General features: G+C 43.1%; 1 protein-coding gene and 1 long non-coding RNA gene across 7 annotated transcripts in view; one reads left to right on the forward strand and one right to left on the reverse strand.

The window, feature by feature from the left end:
- Positions 1–2,484, reverse strand: part of LOC141153980 (uncharacterized) — a 23,393-nt gene extending 20,909 nt beyond the window's left edge. The window contains exon 1 of the long non-coding RNA XR_012247375.1: positions 927–2,484. This is a non-coding gene — a long non-coding RNA (uncharacterized lncRNA). The remainder of the gene's footprint in view (positions 1–926) is intronic.
- Positions 1–9,372, forward strand: part of ANKRD35 (ankyrin repeat domain 35) — an 87,727-nt gene extending 78,355 nt beyond the window's left edge. For all 6 annotated transcript variants that reach the window (XM_073639320.1, XM_073639322.1, XM_073639321.1 and 3 more), the window contains 3 exons: positions 90–179; positions 737–797; positions 1,797–9,372. In XM_073639320.1, the coding sequence (XP_073495421.1) occupies positions 90–179; positions 737–797; positions 1,797–1,873 (228 nt within the window). In that variant the 3' untranslated portion in view covers positions 1,874–9,372. The remainder of the gene's footprint in view (positions 1–89; positions 180–736; positions 798–1,796) is intronic.
- The last annotated feature ends 11,833 nt before the right edge of the window (positions 9,373–21,205 follow it).

Genomic DNA, 21,205 nt, shown 5'->3' on the forward strand with positions numbered 1-21,205 from the left:
AAGTTGCTGACAAATTACCTTTTTTTTGCAATTGTATGTAATTTACTAGTGCAGCACATTTGTCTAGATGTTGTTAATCTTTTTTTAAGATGGTGGCATCCATGAAAGAGGTGGAGTCCTTGACTAAAGAAATCGACCTGCAACATAAGCGATGCGAAGAATTGACCAGCAAACTTGAGGTATGTGATTAAGTCGCTGACTACAGACGCATTGTCAGGTTGGGAGAGCCCTGAAGCACTTCACAACTGGTATGGTTGGAGTGACTTTTATGCTCATAGCAAATTATCTCTACCTTGATGTTTTCGAACAAACGTTCAGAAAAAGATTTATCATCACAGTATCTGACTTTACATCTACAGGATATCACTCATTTTCCTATTAGCATGCCTCCACCAGGGGGCAGCCTTTTATTACAGTCTATGGATGGCTTCTATATGGGCTTCTCCTGCAGTGAAAATATCAAAGTTCTAAATATTATATCATCATCAATTATATTAATATGTTTCAATAAGTTTCCAACATACAAGAATTAGGAATGGGTACAAAACCTTTATTTTGCTCTACCCAGTTAATTGATGTTCTCTTACACTAGCAACTTCCAGCCCATGTATCAGAAATCTTCCTAAGTGGCTGACAACATAGAACAACAGCATATAGATAACACCTAGATATGAATTTATCTATTTACAGTTTTGACTGTAACGCTTCATTTCCGGTTATTTTCTTCATCCAACAGGATACCAATAAACGTCACCAGGAAATAATCTCCATTTACAGATCACATCTCCTCAACGCAGCTCAGGTACAGAGCACCATGGGGGAAGGGGGAAAAGAATCTGAAGATGGTTATACAGAGGATAGTCTCACGATCCAACTAGCCTTACAATATTATTCACTATCGTCCTGCTAGGAGTTGGCACACCTACCCTGTAAAACGTCCATATGACCTTACAGGGACTGCAAGGCCAAAGCTTGTAAGTCCTGTCCATGCCATTCCCGAATGTTAATCATTTACCCACATTAGTTCCTTTTTTGCATTGCACTTGCTTTCCCTGGCCTCAGATTATAAATTATATCTTGTATCTCGTTGTTGGTGCCATGCATTGCATTGAAGGAATTTGCTTCTCTACATCTGCTTTATTGGCCCATCTAAACAGGTTGTCAATCACCCGACAAACAAGTGAAAAGCTTGTTTTTCGGGTGCAATGACTTTTAATGTCTTGTTTCATGGGACGATCTAGTCCGTTGATTGACTGGAGACATGCAGGCTGATCGACGTTTGTTTGCTAGCTTGGATAGACAGGCGGATGAACGATCTGTATGCGCAGAATAATTGTTCTGTGGCCACACAATAGCATATTTTCAGCAGCACAGATCCTGTTTACATAAGGAGATGTGCTGCTGAGAGCGATAATTTTTAAGCCGGCCTAAAAATAATCGCACCCGACAAACAAACGGTTTACTCAATCGTTGGTTGTTTGGCGGCCTATTTTGATGGGCTAATAGTTGCTATTGTTCTCTGATAATTGGCTCCCCTAAATGACATTTTCAGCTGCATATCATCCTGAGTAAACAGGTGATGTGCTGCTGATAACATGACATTGGATATACACAGACTGATCGTATTGCTGATCATTCTGTGAACGTAGAATGTGTGTCTGAACAGGCCGCTAAAAGTAAAGGGGCATTACTAGAATGCTAGATAATCTGGCAGAATATACACCCTAGTTACCCTCTGCCTAGGAACCTACTGTAAGTGTCCAATGTAATTAGGAATCTTTCTCTTCCCTCCTCACCTCAGGGCCACATGGATGAAGACGTCCATTTCACCTTACATTGGATTCTGAAAATGCAGAACGAAATGGTTTACTAACTAAAGAGTTAAAAACATCTGAAAATCTGTGCCAACTTTATCTCATTTCTAAACGTCCTCACACACAGGTGCTTGGAAAAATGAATATATATTTTTATAAATGAGTATCTGCGATCAGAAGCCGCCATGTTGTGGCGAGAGGCGTGCGCTTCATCGTCTATGTGCCTTCTTAAGCGTCTTCATTATATAGGTTGTAAATACGCGAGGTGCCAAGAGATTCCTATTTTAATGTCTGGACAGAAGAGATCTATTTTGATGATCCAGTTTCGCCTGCGTTTCCTTTGTTTATATATTTAATACGGTTATAACTCGTTTCATTAAATTTTATTTTACATTTTGTGACTTGTTTCTCATACGGAGTGTGGGGTGACGATAAGTCACGCCACGTCATATCATCTGACTGATCAGAAACTGTAATCATAATTGTTTTTAGGGTGGAGCCGACATGATGAGACTATCCTATACTGCAGTGAGAGCGGGTCAGTCCTCCATTGCAACTCATGCAATTGTCCTGGAAAAATCTGGAGCCAGGAGACATTTTCCTGAATGTGACACATATCCCAAATTATATTTTTGGGATTAAAATGGATCAAAGTTGGGGAATCAAACTTTGGTCTCATGTTGCGACAGGCGAGGAAACTTACCACTATACTAACGAGGATGGACCTATAAAATGTGCATTATTAAGGGGAATCGAGCACCACTTCAGCCTGCTATACAGCCCCTACATCTGATATATATGTCCTAATAACACTGGACAGTATTGTCATCTAAGCCACTTTCTAACATGCCACTCACATGCACTATTAGTGGACTGCTTATTATTATTAGACTGCTTAGCCAATCGGCAGAGCCAAGAGGGATCACATGTAACTGACCTGCAATCCTCATTCTCAAATGCTTTCTCCCAACTTGAGAATCAGGCACTGAAATGCTCGGACTGGAAATAGATGAATATGGTACTCTGCTATATCCAGCTATTCCAGAGACTAAAATGGAAAATTGGCTATCATTCTAAAAAGCCTTTAATAACTCTTTTTCTGGATTGGCGGGGGTCCCTGCAAAATACCTCCTACCTGCTGTCATCTGGCACGATGTCACCACCTTTCCCTCCTATACAATAACATCCCACCTCTTTTTACAGTAGATAACCGAGGATTCACCATTCACAACAGATGACATCACAGCTCACCTCCTCCTTCTATACAATGACTGATAACACCTCTATATATAGTCGATAACACAGGATCCACCATTTACAACAGATGATGTCACAGCTCACTTCCTCCTCCTGTACAATGACTGATAACACCTCTACATACAGCAGATAACACAGGATCCACTATTCACAATAGGTGATGTCACAGCTCACCTCCTCCTCCTGTACATTGACAGATACCACCTCTATATACAGTAGATAACACAGGATCCATCATTCACATTAGGTGATGTCACAGCTCACCTCCTCCTCCTGTACAATGACTGATAACACCTCTATATACAGTAGATAACACAGGATCCACTATTCACAATAGGTGATGTCACAGCTCACCTCCTCCTCCTGTACATTGACAGATAACACCTCTATATACAGTAGACAACACAGGATCCATCATTCACATTAGGTGATGTCACAGCTCACCTCCTCCTCCTGTACATTGACAGATACCACCTCTATATACAGTAGATAACACAGGATCCACCATTCACAATAGGTGATGTCACAGCTCACCTCCTCCTCCTGTACATTGACAGATAGCACCTCTATATACAGTAGATATTACAGGATCCACCATTCACAATAGGTGATGTCACAGCTCACCTCCTCCTACTGTACAATGACTGGTAACACCTCTATATACAGTAGATAACACAGGATCCACCATTCACAATAGGTGATGTCACAGCTCACCTCCTCCCCTTCTGTACAATGACTGGTAACACCTCTATATACAGTAGATAACACAGGATCCACCATTCACAATAGGTGATGTCACAGCTCACCTCCTCCCCTTCTGCAAAATGACTGGTAACACCTCTATGTACAGTAGATAACACAGGATCCACCATTCACAATAGGTGATGTCACAGCTCACCTCCTCCTCCTGTACATTGACAGATAGCACCTCTATATACAGTAGATATTACAGGATCCACCATTCACAATAGGTGATGTCACAGCTCACCTCCTCCTCCTGTACAATGACTGATAACACCTCTATATACAGTAGATAACACAGGATCCACCATTCACAATAGGTGATGTCACAGCTCACCTCCTCCTCCTCCTGTACAATGACTGATAACACCTCTATACACAGTAGATAACACAGGATCCACCATTCACAATAGGTGATGTCACAGCTCACCTCCTCCCCTTCTGTACAATGACTGGTAACACCTCTATATACTTAAGTACAATTCAGTTGGGTCTCATTTACTTTATTGCCGGTAAAGCTCCTGTGCCCAACAAGAAGTAGGAGCCCAAATATTAGGCCTAGTGGCCAGGGTGAAGATTTTAACATGTTTTTACTTTCTTTAGTATAGATTAAAATGATCAAATTTGTTTAAAAAATTACATTTAACATAAAAACATAATTAAATAATACAATTCTATGTTTTCCCTTATTTTAAGGCATTCTAGGGATTGTGACGAGTCTTTTTTTCAGCCCCCAGGTATTCCTTTTTGAGCCTGTTTAGTGGGTTCATTATTGTCCACTAGTTCAGCGGATTTATTGATTATCTGTCCTGGTAACTTTTCACGTTTACACACTGTTATCTATATTGTGAAGGATTTTCATTCCTCAATGTCCTCGCAGACCGTGGTATCTATATAGTGTTTCCTTCCAGACCTTATTTGTACTGTTACGATCTTCAGAGTTTTGAGACATTGAGAAATTTTTTGAACTCGGTTAAAAGAGAATTTTCTGTGACAAAAACAGAGCAGTCCTGGGGGAGCGAGTGACACAGGGGACGCTGACAGACGGCTGTAACATCCATGGAAACCTCTCCCTGAGACCAACACCATGGAATATCTAAAAAAAAAAATGTGTGACATCCAAATATTAGCAAAAATCGGAAATAAGACGAGAGTTTAGATGTGTCTCAGAAAAAAAATACCGAATAGTTTCTAAACATGTAAAAGTAAAATAATATGTTTTACACGTGACTTTAAATAATATTCAATAATATAGCTTACTTTCCTTAGATAAATATATTTCTATATAATAATGTAAAAATGATTTAATGATACTGAGCAAAATGACACTCCACGTTTAGCTGGATTTTATTGTTCTTATAAAGTATGGTTACTGACAACTTGTCGTGCCATAATAGACGGCCACATACTTTTATAGGGTCCACTCACCGTTGCATATCTTTGATTTCATGCACAGATTTTTCTGCGGCCCCATGGGACACTTTGCTACGAATATGTTCCTCATTGCTTCTAGGAAAGAAGATCTCTGAAATACAGTACTGTGTAGTGACATACAGAGCGCATGCTATCTACAAAGCCATCCATAACATGTCTCCTACCTATATCACTGCCCCAATCTCCCACAACCTCCTCACCAGTAATCTCCAGTCCACACCTATCCTCTCCACCTGCTACCACCCCACATGTAGTCTCTGATCCTCACAAAATCTCCTACTCTAGGACACATTCTCCCCTAAACTGGGGCAAAACTACAATCGTGTGGGCCCAAGGGCAACTTTTAGACCTGTGTCCGCAACCCGCTATGTGCATTCACACAGTAATAAGGGTATGTCCACACAGGGCGTTTTTTTCTTGCCTCCATGTACTAATAATGTCCTCTCTGTGCCTCCATGTAATAATAATGCCCCCTTTATGCCTCCATGTTTTAATAATGTCTCCTTTGTGCCTCCATGTAATAATAACGTCCCATTTGTGCCTCCATGTACAAATAATGTCCCCTTTGTACCTCCATTTAATAATAATGCCCCCTTTGTGCCTCCGTGTACTAACAATTTCTCCTTTGTGCCTCCATGTACTAATAATGCCCCCTTTGTGCCTCCATGTTATAATAATGTCCCATTTGTGCCTCCATGTAATAATAATGCCCCCTTTGTGCCTCCATGTAATAATAATGTCTCCTTTGTGCCTCCATGTAATAATAATGTCCCATTTGTGCCTCCATGTAATAATAATGCCCCCTTTGTGCCTTCATATAATAATAATGCCCCCTTTGTGCCTCCATGTAATAATGTCTCCTTTGTGCCTCCATGTAATAATGTCCCATTTGTGCCTCCGTGTAATAATAACGTCCCATTTGTGCCTCCATGTATAAATATTGTCCCATTTGTACCTCCATGTAATAATAATGCACCCTTTGTGCCTCCATGTAATAATGCACCCTTTGTACCGCCATTTAATAATGTCCCCTTTGTGCCTCCATATAATAATAATGTCTCCCCTTGTGCCTCCGTGTACTAATAATGTCCTCATTGTACCTCTATTTAATAATAGTGCACCCTTTGTACCTCTATTTAATAATAATGCACCATTTGTGCCTCCATGTAATAATAATGCCCCCTTTGTGCCTCCATGTACAAATAATGTCCCCTTTGTACCTCCATGTAATAATAATGCCCCCTTTGTGCCTCCATGTAATAATAATGCCCCCTTTGTGCCTCCGTGTACTAACAATTTCTCCTTTGTGCCTCCATGTACTAATAATGCCCCCTTTGTGCCTCCATGTTATAATAATGTCTCCTTTGTGCCTCCATGTAATAATAATGTCCCATTTGTGCCTCCATATAATAATAATGCCCCCTTTGTGCCTCCATATAATAATAATGCCCCCTTTGTGCCTCCATGTATTAATAATGTCTCCTTTGTGCCTCCATGTAATAATGTCCCATTTGTGCCTCCATATAATAATAATGCCCCCTTTGTGCCTCCATTTAATAATAATGCCCCCTTTGTGCCCCCATTTAATAATAATGCCCCTTTTGTGCCCCCGTGTAATAATTTCCCCTTTGTGCCTCAATGTACTAATAATGTCCTCTTTGTGCCTCCATGTAATAATAATGCCCCCTTTATGCCTCCATGTAATAATAATGCCCCCTTTGTGCCTCCATGTAATAATAATAATGTCCCCTTTGTACGTCCATGTAATAATGCCCCATTTGTGCCTCCATGTATAAATAATGTCCTCATTGTACCTCCATTTAATAATAGTGCACCCTTTGTACCTCCATTTAAAAATAATGCACCCTTTGTGCCTCCGTGTACTAATAATGTCTCCTTTGTGGCTCCATGTACTAATAATGCCCCCTTTCTGCCTCCATGTAATAATAATGTCTCCTTTGTGCCTCCATGTAATAATAATGTCCCATTTGTGCTTCCATATAATAATAATGCCCCCTTTGTGCCTCCATGTAATAATAATGCCCCCCTTTGTACCTCCGTGTAATAATAATAATGCCCCATTTATCCCTCCATGTAATAATAATGCACTCTTTTTACCTCCATGTGTAAATAATGCCCCCTTTGTACCTCCATTTAATAATGCCCCCTTTGTGCCCCCATTTAATAATAATACCCCCTTTGTGCCCCCGTGTAATAATAATTTCCCCTTTGTGCCTCCATGTACTAATGTCCACTTTGTGTCTCCGAGTATTAATAATGTCCTCTTTGTGCCTCCATGTACTAATAATGTCCTCTTTGTGCCTCCATGTAATAATAATGCACCCTTTGTGCCTCCATTTAATAATAATGTCCCCTCTGTGCCTCCATGTAATAATAATGTCTCCTTTGTGCCTCCATGTAATAATGTCCCATTTGTGCCTCCATATAATAATAATGCCCCCTTTGTGCCTCTATTTAATAATAATGTCCCCTTTGTGCCCCCATTTAATAATAATACCCCCTTTGTGCCTCCATTTAATAATAATGCCCCCTTTGTGTCCCCATTTAATAATAATGCCCCTTTTGTGCCCCCCCCGTGTAATAATAATTTCCCCTTTGTGCCTCAATGAACTAATAATGTCCTCTTTGTGCCTCCATGTAATAATAATGTCCCCTTTGTACGTCCATTTAATAATAATGCCCCATTTGTGCTTCCATGTATAAATAATGCTATTTTGTGCCTCCATGTAATAATGCCCCCCTTTGTACTTCCGTGTAATAATAACGTCCCATTTGTGCCTCCATGTTTAAATAATGTCCCATTTGTACCTCCTTGTAATTATGATGCCCCCTTTATCCCTTCATGTAATAATAATGCACTCTTTGTACCTCCATGTGTAAATAATGCCCCCTTTGTGCCTCCATGTAATAATAATGTACCCTTTGTACCTCCATTTAATAATGCCCCCTTTGTGCCTCCATGTAATAATAATGTACCCTTTTTACCTCCATTTAATAATGCACCCTTTGTACCTCCATTTAATAATGTACCCTTTGTGCCTCCATGTAATAATAATGCCCCCTTTGTGCCTCCATGTAATAATAATGCACCCTTTGTACCTCCATTTAATAATAGTGCACCCTTTGTGCCTACATGTAATAATAATGTCCCCTTTGTGCCTCCATGTAATAATAATGCCCCCTTTGTGCCCCCGTGTACTAATAATGTACTCTTTGTGCCTCCGTGTAATAATAATGCCCCCTTTATGCCTCCATATAATAATAATGTCCCCTTTGTACGTCAATGTAATAATGCCCCTCTGTGCCTCATGTAATAATAATGCCCCCTTTGTGCCTCATGTAATAATAATGCCCCCTTTGTACGTCAATGTAATAATGCCCCTCTGTGCCTCATGTAATAATAATGCCCCCTTTGTACGTCAATGTAATAATGCCCCTCTGTGCCTCATGTAAAAATAATGTCCCCTTTGTGCCCCCATGTAATAACAATGCCCTCTTTGTGCCTCCATCTAATAATAATGCCCTCTTTGTGCCTCCATTTATTATCAGTGCCCCTTTTTATATTAGTAATGTCCCCCTTGTTGCCCTTTCATACCCCTCTTTTGGCTTTGCAAAAAAAAACAAAACATTGAAACTTACCTAACCCCTCCGCCCCGATATAAGATGGAGTTCTGCTTTTTATGCCAGAACTGTGTGGCCCTGAGCGATGCAATGCAGGGAGCCAACCGTTCTCTGCTGTCACCGGTACCAACTATTTCCACCTCCTGCAGACATAGATGCAGTTGAAACAGTGTATGTCAAGGAATGTTGGTGGGCCCCTTCTTCTGTTGGCCCCCCAGTCTAAGATCATGTCAGACAGACCCTGGGACCCCCCCTCTTCAGTAAGACTAGTCTACAGTAGCCCTGCTGGCTGATGCCACATGAGCAGCTCCTCGCCTGCTGCCTCATCCATTCCCTCCCTTCTGCAGGGTCCTCTCTCCTCAATGCCAGTGTGTCCCCCCGTAAGCTCAGATTTATTGTTCTTGTTCCTGTGGTCTCACGGTGTGGCCTTGTATTACCTGTACTGATCCCTCACCATAAGTAATAATAAAACTATCCCATAGGTTGTTTCGTCTCCTTGCCCGCATTATCTACCATCTGTGAATGAGATGAAGCTGGACATTTTTCTGGCTGTGGCTGAGTGATGATGAATTGCATGGCTGCACTCACCTCGCCCACTATAGATGGGGGAGGGGAGGTGGGAATGACCCCAGGCGGCCTCCCCTCCCCCGCCACATTTACTGACATCTTTCGCCCTGTATTTAAATACATAGTTTTCCATTATATTTGCACCACATCCTTTGCATTTTTTTGACACGGTAGGTTATAAGAATGCCGGAGCGAGCGAGGCTGCACTAGGGCTTCTACCGAGCACTACAAGCGTGTGTGTGTATGTATATATATATATATATATATATATATATATGTGTGTGTGTTATAGGGCTTCACACGATCATCACCCCCTGTCGGGCCCACCAGCCCCCAGTAATGGGCAGGCATAACTGCCTGCACAGCCCCCAAAGCAGCAGTAGCACTGGCCAGCTCCCAGAATCCTTTGCCAGACCCCAGGCAGCTGTTGCTATGGCAATGGTGGGGAGGAGCCAGAGGCGCTCCTTGCTGTTTAGGGAGCTGCTGACAATTGCAAACCTTGGTGGAAAGTGTAGAGAGCAGCTGGTGCCTGGCCTGAGGCAGGGCCGCCATCCACCTCATTACTGGCTGCACCCACAGCAAAGCAACTACTCCGTCTACAAGAACACGCCGCCATTGGAATTATAGTTGTATTATCTTCTAAAAATATATAATAGCTATTTTATATAACGAAACATTAATGATAATATTCATATGGCCGGCCTCTAGTATATACTGAACCAAACTCTCAACCCAACGGCTCAGAGATAATGAAGAATGGAGCTGCCCAACCTCCATGGGCCTACATACACTGACATACAGCCTCCATACACTGACATACAGCCTCCATACACTGACATACAGCCTCCATACACTGACATACAGCCTCCATACACTGACATACAGCCTCTATACACTGACATACATCCTCCATACACTGACATACAGCCTCCATACACTGACATACAGCCTCCATACACTGACATACAGCCTCCATACACTGACATACAGCCTCCATACACTGACATACAGCCTCTATACACTGACATACATCCTCCATACACTGACATACATCCTCCATACACTGACATACAGCCTCCATACACTGACATACAGCCTCCATACACTGACATACATCCTCCATACACTGACATACAGCCTCCATACACTGACATACATCCTCCATACACTGACATACAGCCTCCATACACTGACATACAGCCTCCATACACTGACATACAGCCTCCATACACTGACATACAGCCTCCATACACTGACATACATCCTCCATACACTGACATACAGCCTCCATACACTGACATACAGCCTCCATACACTGACATACAGCCTCCATACACTGACATACAGCCTCCATACACTGACATACAGCCTCCATACACTGACATACAGCCTCCATACACTGACATACAGCCTCCATACACTGACATACAGCCTCCATACACTGACATACATCCTCCATACACTGACATACAGCCTCCATACACTGACATACAGCCTCTATACACTGACATACATCCTCCATACACTGACATACAGCCTCCATACACTGACATACAGCCTCCATACACTGACATACATCCTCCATACACTGACATACATCCTCCATACACTGACATACATCCTCCATACACTGACATACAGCCTCTATACACTGACATACATCCTCCATACACTGACATACAGCCTCCATACACTGACATACATCCTCCATACACTGACATACAGCCTCCATACACTGACATACATCCTCCATACACTGACATACAGCCTCCATACACTGACATACATCCTCCATACACTGACATACAGCCTCCATACACTGACATACATCCTCCATACACTGACATACATCCTCCATACACTGACATACAGCCTCCATACACTGACATACATCCTCCATACACTGACATACAGCCTCCATACACTGACATACAGCCTCCATACACTGACATACAGCCTCCATACACTGACATACAGCCTCCATACACTGACGTACAGCCTCCATACACTGACGTACAGCCTCCATACACTGACGTACAGCCTCCATACACTGACGTACAGCCTCCAAACAGTGACGTACAGCCTCCATACAGTGACGTACAGCCTCCATACACTGACGTACAGCCTCCATACACTGACGTACAGCCTCCATACACTGACGTACAGCCTCCATACACTGACATACAGCCTCCATACACTGACATACAGCCTCCATACACTGACATACAGCCTCCATACACTGACATACAGCCTCCATACACTGACATACATCCTCCATACACTGACATACAGCCTCCATACACTGACATACAGCCTCCATACACTGACATACAGCCTCCATACACTGACATACAGCCTCCATACACTGACATACATCCTCCATACACTGACATACATCCTCCATACACTGACATACATCCTCCATACACTGACATACAGCCTCTATACACTGACATACATCCTCCATACACTGACATACAGCCTCCATACACTGACATACAGCCTCCATACACTGACATACAGCCTCCATACACTGACATACAGCCTCCATACACTGACATACATCCTCCATACACTGACATACAGCCTCCATACACTGACATACAGCCTCCATACACTGACATACAGCCTCCATACACTGACATACAGCCTCCATACACTGACATACAGCCTCCATACACTGACATACAGCCTCCATACACTGACATACATCCTCCATACACTGACATACATCCTCCATACACTGACATACAGCCTCCATACACTGACATACAGCCTCCATACACTGACATACAGCCTCCATACACTGACATACAGCCTCCATACACTGACATACAGCCTCCATACACTGACATACATCCTCCATACACTGACATACATCCTCCATACACTGACATACAGCCTCCATACACTGACATACAGCCTCCATACACTGACATACAGCCTCCATACACTGACATACAGCCTCCATACACTGACGTACAGTACAGACCAAAAGTTTGGACACACCTCATTTAAACATTTTTCTGTATTTTCATGACTTTGAAAATTGTACATTCACACTGAAGGCATCAAAACTATGAATTAACACATGTGGAATTATATACTTAACAAAAAAGTGTGAAACAACTGAAAATATGTCTTATATTCTAGGTTCTTCAAAGTAGCCACCTTTTGCTTTGATGACTGCTTTGCACACTCTTGGCATTCTCTTGATGAGCTTCAAGAGGTAGTCACCGGAAATGGTTTTCACTTCACAGGTGTGCCCTGTCAGGTTTAATAAGTGGGATTTCTTACCTTATAAATGGGGTTGGGACCATCAGTTGTGTTGTGCAGAAGTCTGGTGGGTACACAGCTGATAGTCCTACTGAATAGACTGTTAGAATTTGTATTATGGCAACAAAAAAGCAACTAAGTAAAGAAAAACGAGTGGCCATCATTACTTTAAGAAATGAAGGTCAGTCAGTCCGAAAAATTGGGAAAATTTTGAAAGTGTCCCCAAGTGCAGTTGCAAAAACCATCAAGCGCTACAATGAAGCTGGCTCACATGAGGACCGCCCCAGGAAAGGAAGACCAAGAGTCACCTCTGCTTCTGAGGATAAGTTTATCAAAGTCACCAGCCTCAGAAATCGCAGGTTAACAGCAGCTCAGATTAGAGACCAGGTCAATGCCACACAGAGTTCTAGCAGCAGACACATCTCTACAACAACTGTTAAGAGGAAACTTTGTGCAGCAGGCCTTCATGGTAAAATAGCTGCTAGGAAACCATTGCTAAGGACAGGCAACAAGCAGAAGAGACTTGTTTGGGCTAAAGAACACAAGGAATGGACATTAGACCAGTGGAAATCTGTGCTTTGGTCTGATGAGTCCAAATTTGAGATCTTTGGTTCCAACCACCGTGTCTTTGTGCGATGCAGAAAAGGTGAACGGATGGACTCTACATGCCTGGTTCCCACCGTGAAGCATGGAGGAGGAGGTGTGATGGTGTGGGGGTGCTTTGCTGGTGACACTGTTGGGGATTTATTTAAAATTGAAGGCATACTGAACCAGCATGGCTACCACAGCATCTTGTAGCGGCATGCTATTCCATCCGGTTTGCGTTTAGTTGGACCATCATTTATTTTTCAACAGGACAATGACCCCAAACACACCTCCAGGCTGTGTAAGGGCTATTTGACCAAGAAGGAGAGTGATGGGGTGCTACGCCAGATGACCTGGCCTCCACAGTCACCAGACCTGAACCCAATCGAGATGGTTTGGGGTGAGCTGGACCGCAGAGTGAAGGCAAAAGGGCCAACAAGTGCTAAGCATCTCTGGGAACTCCTTCAAAATTGTTGGAAGACCATTTCCGGTGACTACCTCTTGAAGCTCATCAAGAGAATGCCAAGAGTGTGCAAAGCAGTCATCAAAGCAAAAGGTGGCTACTTTGAAGAACCTAGAATATAAGACATATTTTCAGTTGTCTCACACTTTTTTGTTAAGTATATAATTCCACATGTGTTAATTCATAGTTTTGATGCCTTCAGTGTGAATGTACATTTTTCATAGTCATGAAAATACAGAAAAATCTTTAAATGAGAAGGTGTGTCCAAACTTTTGGTCTGTACTGTACATCCTCCATACACTGACATACATCCTCCATACACTGACATACAGCCTCCATACACTGACATACAGCCTCCATACACTGACATACATCCTCCATACACTGACATACAGCCTCCATACACTGACATACAGCCTCCATACACTGATATACAGCCTCTATACACTGACATACAGCCTCCATACACTGATATACAGCCTCCATACACTGACGTACATCCTCCATACACTGACGTACATCCTCCATACACTGACGTACATCCTCCATACACTGACGTACAGCCTCCATACACTGACGTACAGCCTCCATACACTGACATACAGCCTCCATACACTGACATACAGCCTCCATACACTGACATACATCCTCCATACACTGACATACAGCCTCCATACACTGACATACAGCCTCCATACACTGACATACAGCCTCCATACACTGACATACAGCCTCCATACACTGATATACAGCCTCTATACACTGACATACAGCCTCCATACACTGATATACAGCCTCCATACACTGACGTACATCCTCCATACACTGACGTACATCCTCCATACACTGACGTACATCCTCCATACACTGACGTACAGCCTCCATACACTGACATACAGTACAGACCAAAAGTTTGGACACACCTTCTCATTTAAAGATTTTTCTGTATTTTCATGACTTTGAAAATTGTACATTCACACTGAAGGCATCAAAACTATGAATTATCACATGTGGAATTATATACTTAACAAAAAAGTGTGAAACAACTGAAAATATGTCTTATATTCTAGGTTCTTCAAAGTAGCCACCTTTTGCTTTGATGACTGCTTTGCACACTCTTGGCATTCTCTTGATGAGCTTCAAGAGGTAGTCACCGGAAATGGTTTTCACTTCACAGGTGTGCCCTGTCAGGTTTAATAAGTGGGATTTCTTACCTTATAAATGGGGTTGGGACCATCAGTTGTGTTGTGCAGAAGTCTGGTGGGTACACAGCTGATAGTCCTACTGAATAGACTGTTAGAATTTGTATTATGGCAACAAAAAAGCAACTAAGTAAAGAAAAACGAGTGGCCATCATTACTTTAAGAAATGAAGGTCAGTCAGTCCGAAAAATTGGGAAAATTTTGAAAGTGTCCCCAAGTGCAGTTGCAAAAACCATCAAGCGCTACAATGAAGCTGGCTCACATGAGGACCGCCCCAGGAAAGGAAGACCAAGAGTCACCTCTGCTTCTGAGGATAAGTTTATCAAAGTCACCAGCCTCAGAAATCGCAGGTTAACAGCAGCTCAGATTAGAGACCAGGTCAATGCCACACAGAGTTCTAGCAGCAGACACATCTCTACAACAACTGTTAAGAGGAAACTTTGTGCAGCAGGCCTTCATGGTAAAATAGCTGCTAGGAAACCATTGCTAAGGACAGGCAACAAGCAGAAGAGACTTGTTTGGGCTAAAGAACACAAGGAATGGACATTAGACCAGTGCAACTCTGTGCTTTGGTCTGATGAGTCCAAATTTGAGATCTTTGGTTCCAACCACCGTGTCTTTGTGCGATGCAGAAAAGGTGAACGGATGGACTCTACATGCCTGGTTCCCACCGTGAAGCATGGAGGAGGAGGTGTGATGGTGTGGGGGTGCTTTGCTGGTGACACTGTTGGGGATTTATTCAAAATTGAAGGCATACTGAACCAGCATGGCTACCACAGCATCTTGTAGCGGCATGCTATTCCATCCGGTTTGCGTTTAGTTGGATCATCATTTATTTTTCAACAGGACAATGACCCCAAAAACACCTCCAGGCTGTGTAAGGGCTATTTGACCAAGAAGGATAGTGATGGGGTGCTACGTCAGATGACCTGGCCTCCACAGTCACCAGACCTGAACCCAATCAAGATGGTTTGGAGTGAGCTGGACCGCAGAGTGTCATACATTGACATACAGCCTCCATACACTGACGTACATCCTCTATACACTGAAATACATCCTCCATACACTGACATACACCCACCATACACTGACATACAGCCTCTATACACTGACATACAGCCTCCATACACTGACATACAGCCTCTATACACTTAAATACATCCTCCATACACCGACTTACAGCCTCTATACACCGACATACATCCTCCATACACCGACTTACAGTCTCTATACACCGACATACAGCCTCCATACACTGACATATAGCCTCCATACACTGAAACACAGCCTCCATACACTGGAATACAGCCTCCATACACTGACATACAGCCTCTATACACTGACATACATCCTCCATACACTGACATACACCCTCCATACACTGACATACAGCCTCCATACACTGACATACATCCTCCATACACTGACATACATCCTCCATACACTGACATACATCCTCCATACACCGACATACATCCTCCATACACTGACATACAGCCTCTATACACTGACATACATCCTCCATACACTGAAATACAGCCTCCATACACTGGAATACAGCCTCCATACACTGGAATACAGCCTCCATACACTGACATACAGCCTCCATACACTGACATACAGCCTCCATTCACTGACATACAGACACCATACAGTGATGTGCATTCTTCATACACTGATGTAAAGCCTCCATACACTGACAGCCTCCATACACTGATTTTCATCCTCCATACACTGACATACAGCCTCTATACACTGACATACAACCTCCATATATTGACGTACAGTCTCCATACACTGACATGCATCCTTCATACACTGACATACAGCCTCTATACACTGACATACAACCTCCATATATTGACGTACAGCCTCCATACACTGACATACAGCCTCCATACACTGACAAACAGCCTCCATACACTGACATACAGCCTCCATACACTGACATACAGCCTCCATACACTGACATACAGCCTCTATACACTGACATACAGCCTTTATACACTGACATACATCCTCCATACACTGACATACATCCTCCATACACTGACATACAGCCTCCATACACTGACACACAGCCTCCATACACTGACATATATCCTCCATACACTGACATACAGCCTCCATACACTGACATACATCCTCCATACCCTGACATACAGCCTCCATACACTGACATACATCCTCCATACACTGACATACAGCCTCCATACACTGACATACATCCTCCATACACTGACATACAGCCTCCATACACTGACATACATCCTCCATACACTGACATACAGCCTCCATACACTGACATACATCCTCCATACACTGACATACAGCCTCCATACACTGACATACAGCCTCCATACACTGACATACAGCCTCTATACACTGACATACATCCTCCATACACTGACATACAGCCTCCATACACTGACATACAGCCTCCATACACTGACATACATCCTCCATACACTGACATACAGCCTCCATACACTGATATACAGCCTCCATACACTGACATACAGCCTTTATACACTGACATACAACCTCCATATATTGACGTACATCCTCCATACACTGACATACAGCCTCCATACACTGACATACAGCCTTTATACACTGACATACATCCTCCATACACTGACATACATCCTCCATACACTGATATACATCCTCCATACACTGACATACAGCCTTTATACACTGACATACAGCCTTTATACACTGACATACATCCTCCATACACTGACATACATCCTCCATACACTGATATACATCCTCCATACACTGACATACAGCCTCCATACACTGACATACATCCTCCATACACTGACATACATCCTCCATACACTGATATACATCCTCCATACACTGACATGCAGCCTCCATACACTGACGTACATCCTCCATACACTGACGTACATCCTCCATACACTGACGTACATCCTCCATACACTGACGTACAGCCTCCATGCACTGACTTACAGCCTCCATACACTGACTTACAGCCTCCATACACTGACTTACAGCCTCCATACACTGACATACAGCCTCCGTACACTGACATACAGCCTCCGTACACTGACATACAGCCTCAGTACACTGAAATACAGCCTCCATACACTGACATACAGCCTCCATTCACTGACATACAGCCTCCTTACACTGACATACAGACACCATACAGTGATGTGCATCCTTCATACACTGATGTAAAGCCTCCATACACTGATTTTCATCCTCTATACACTGACATACAACCTCCATATATTGACGTACAGTCTCCATACACTGACATGCATCCTTCATACACTGACATACAGCCTCTATACACTGACATACAACCTCCATATATTGACGTACAGCCTCCATACACTGACATACAGCCTCCATACACTGACGTACATCCTCCATACACTGACATACAGCCTCCATACACTGACATACAGCCTCCATACACTGACATACAGCCTTTATACACTGACATACAGCCTCCATACACTGACATACAGCCTCCATACACTGACGTACATCCTCCATACACTGACATACAGCCTCCATACACTGACTTACAGCCTCCATACACTGACATACAGCCTCCGTACACTGACATACAGCCTCCGTACACTGACATACAGCCTCAGTACACTGAAATACAGCCTCCATACACTGACATACAGCCTCCATTCACTGACATACAGCCTCCTTACACTGACATACAGACACCATACAGTGATGTGCATCCTTCATACACTGATGTAAAGCCTCCATACACTGATTTTCATCCTCTATACACTGACATACAACCTCCATATATTGACGTACAGTCTCCATACACTGACATGCATCCTTCATACACTGACATACAGCCTCTATACACTGACATACAACCTCCATATATTGACGTACAGCCTCCATACACTGACATACAGCCTCCATACACTGACGTACATCCTCCATACACTGACATACAGCCTCCATACACTGACATACAGCCTCCATACACTGACATACAGCCTTTATACACTGACATACAGCCTCCATACACTGACATACAGCCTCCATACACTGACGTACATCCTCCATACACTGACGTACATCCTCCATACACTGACGTACATCCTCCATACACTGACGTACATCCTCCATACACTGACGTACAGCCTCTATACACTGACGTACAGCCTCTATACACTGACATACAGCCTCTATACACTGACATACAGCCTCCATACACTGACATACAGCCTCCATACACTGACATACAGCCTCCATACACTGACATACAGCCTCTATACACTGACATACAGCCTCTATACACTGACATACAGCCTCTATACACTGACATACAGCCTCCATACACTGACATACATCCTCCATACACTGACATGCAGCCTCCATACACTGGAATACAGCCTCCGTACACTGACATACAGCCTCCGTACACTGATGTACAGCCTCCATACACTGAAATACAGCCTCCGTACACTGAAATACAGCCTCCATTCACTGACATACAGCCTCCTTACACTGACATACAGACAGCATACAGTGATGTGCATCCTTCATACACTGACATACAGCCTCCATACACTGATTTTCATCCTCCATACACTGATGTGCATCCTCCATACACTGACATACAGCCTCCATACACTGACATACAACCTCCATATATTGACGTACAGCCTCCATACACTGACATGCATCCTTCATACACTGACGTACAGCCTCCATACACTGTTGTGCAACCCCCATACACTGATGTACAGGCTCCATACACTGATATACACCATTCATACACTGATGTACATCCAAAATACACTGAAGTTTTTCCTTAATATACTGATGTAAAGCCTCTATACACTGACATACACCCTCCATACACTAAATTGGATCCTCCATACACTGATGTAAAATCTCCATACACTGACATACATCCTCCATACACTAGCATGCACCCTCCATACACTGACATACAGCCTCCATACACTGACATACAGCCTCTATACACTGACGTAGTCTCCATACACTAGCATGCACCCTCCATACACTGACATACAGCCTCCATACACTGACGTACATCCTCCATACATTGACATCCAGCCTGCATACACTTACGTACAGCCTCTATACACTGACATACAGCCTCTATACACTGATGTGCATGCTCCATACACTGATGTATATCCTTCATACACTGATAAACAACTGCCATATACTGATGTACAGCCTCCATACACTTACGTACAGCCTCCATACATTAACGTATACCCTCAATACCCTGACCTACTGCCTCCATACACTGATGTACACCCTTAATACAATACAATACAGTATATTTGCACCATAGTCTCTATGCACTTAGAGGGTATATGTCACTGCATAGAGACTATGTGGGCACACAGAGGGTATACATGAATGTATAAAGACTGTATGGGGGCACTTAGAGGGTATATGTCAGTGTATAGAGACTGTATGGGGGCACAAAGAGGGTATATGTCAGTGTATAAAGACTGTATGGGGGCACACGGAGTGTATACGTTAGTGTAAAGAGACTGTATGGAGGCACATGGAGGGTATACATTAGTGTATAAAGACTGTATAGGGGATCTTGGAAGGTATACATCAGTATATGGCGGCTATACAGTACGTCAGTGTATGGTGGCACATGGAGGCTATAAGTCAGTGTATGGCAGCACATGGAGGCTGTAAGTCAGTGTATGGAGAATGTATGTCGGCACATGGAGGGTATAAGTCAGTGTATGGAGGCTATACCTTCAGTATCATACTATGATTAAGGACAGCTATATGTCTGAAATGCGTCGGGTTTTTGCCTTAATGCAATATTTTTAATGTGCCTGGAACCTTTTAAGCTGTACTAATAAATTGGTGAAGTTCTGAATCCAAACATCTGGGACACTTTGCTTGCTTTATATGCCAGTGTATGGAGGCACATGGAGACTGTACATCAGTGTATGGAGGCTGTACGTCAGGGTATGGAGGCTGTATGTCAGTGTATGGAGGCTGTATGTCAGTGTATGGAGGATGTACGTCAGCGTATGGAGGCTGTACGTCAGCGTATGGAGGATGTACGTCAGCGTATGGAGGCTGTACGTCAGCGTATGGAGGCTGTACGTCAGCGTATGGAGGCTGTACGTCAGCGTATGGAGGATGTATGTCAGCGTATGGAGGCTGTACGTCAGCGTATGGAGGCTGTACGTCAG

This window comes from Phyllobates terribilis, unplaced genomic scaffold (genome assembly GCF_046119375.1).
Source record: "Phyllobates terribilis strain yellow unplaced genomic scaffold, ASM4611937v1 Scaffold_7__3_contigs__length_470593459, whole genome shotgun sequence".
Lineage (NCBI taxonomy): Eukaryota > Metazoa > Chordata > Amphibia > Anura > Dendrobatidae > Phyllobates > Phyllobates terribilis.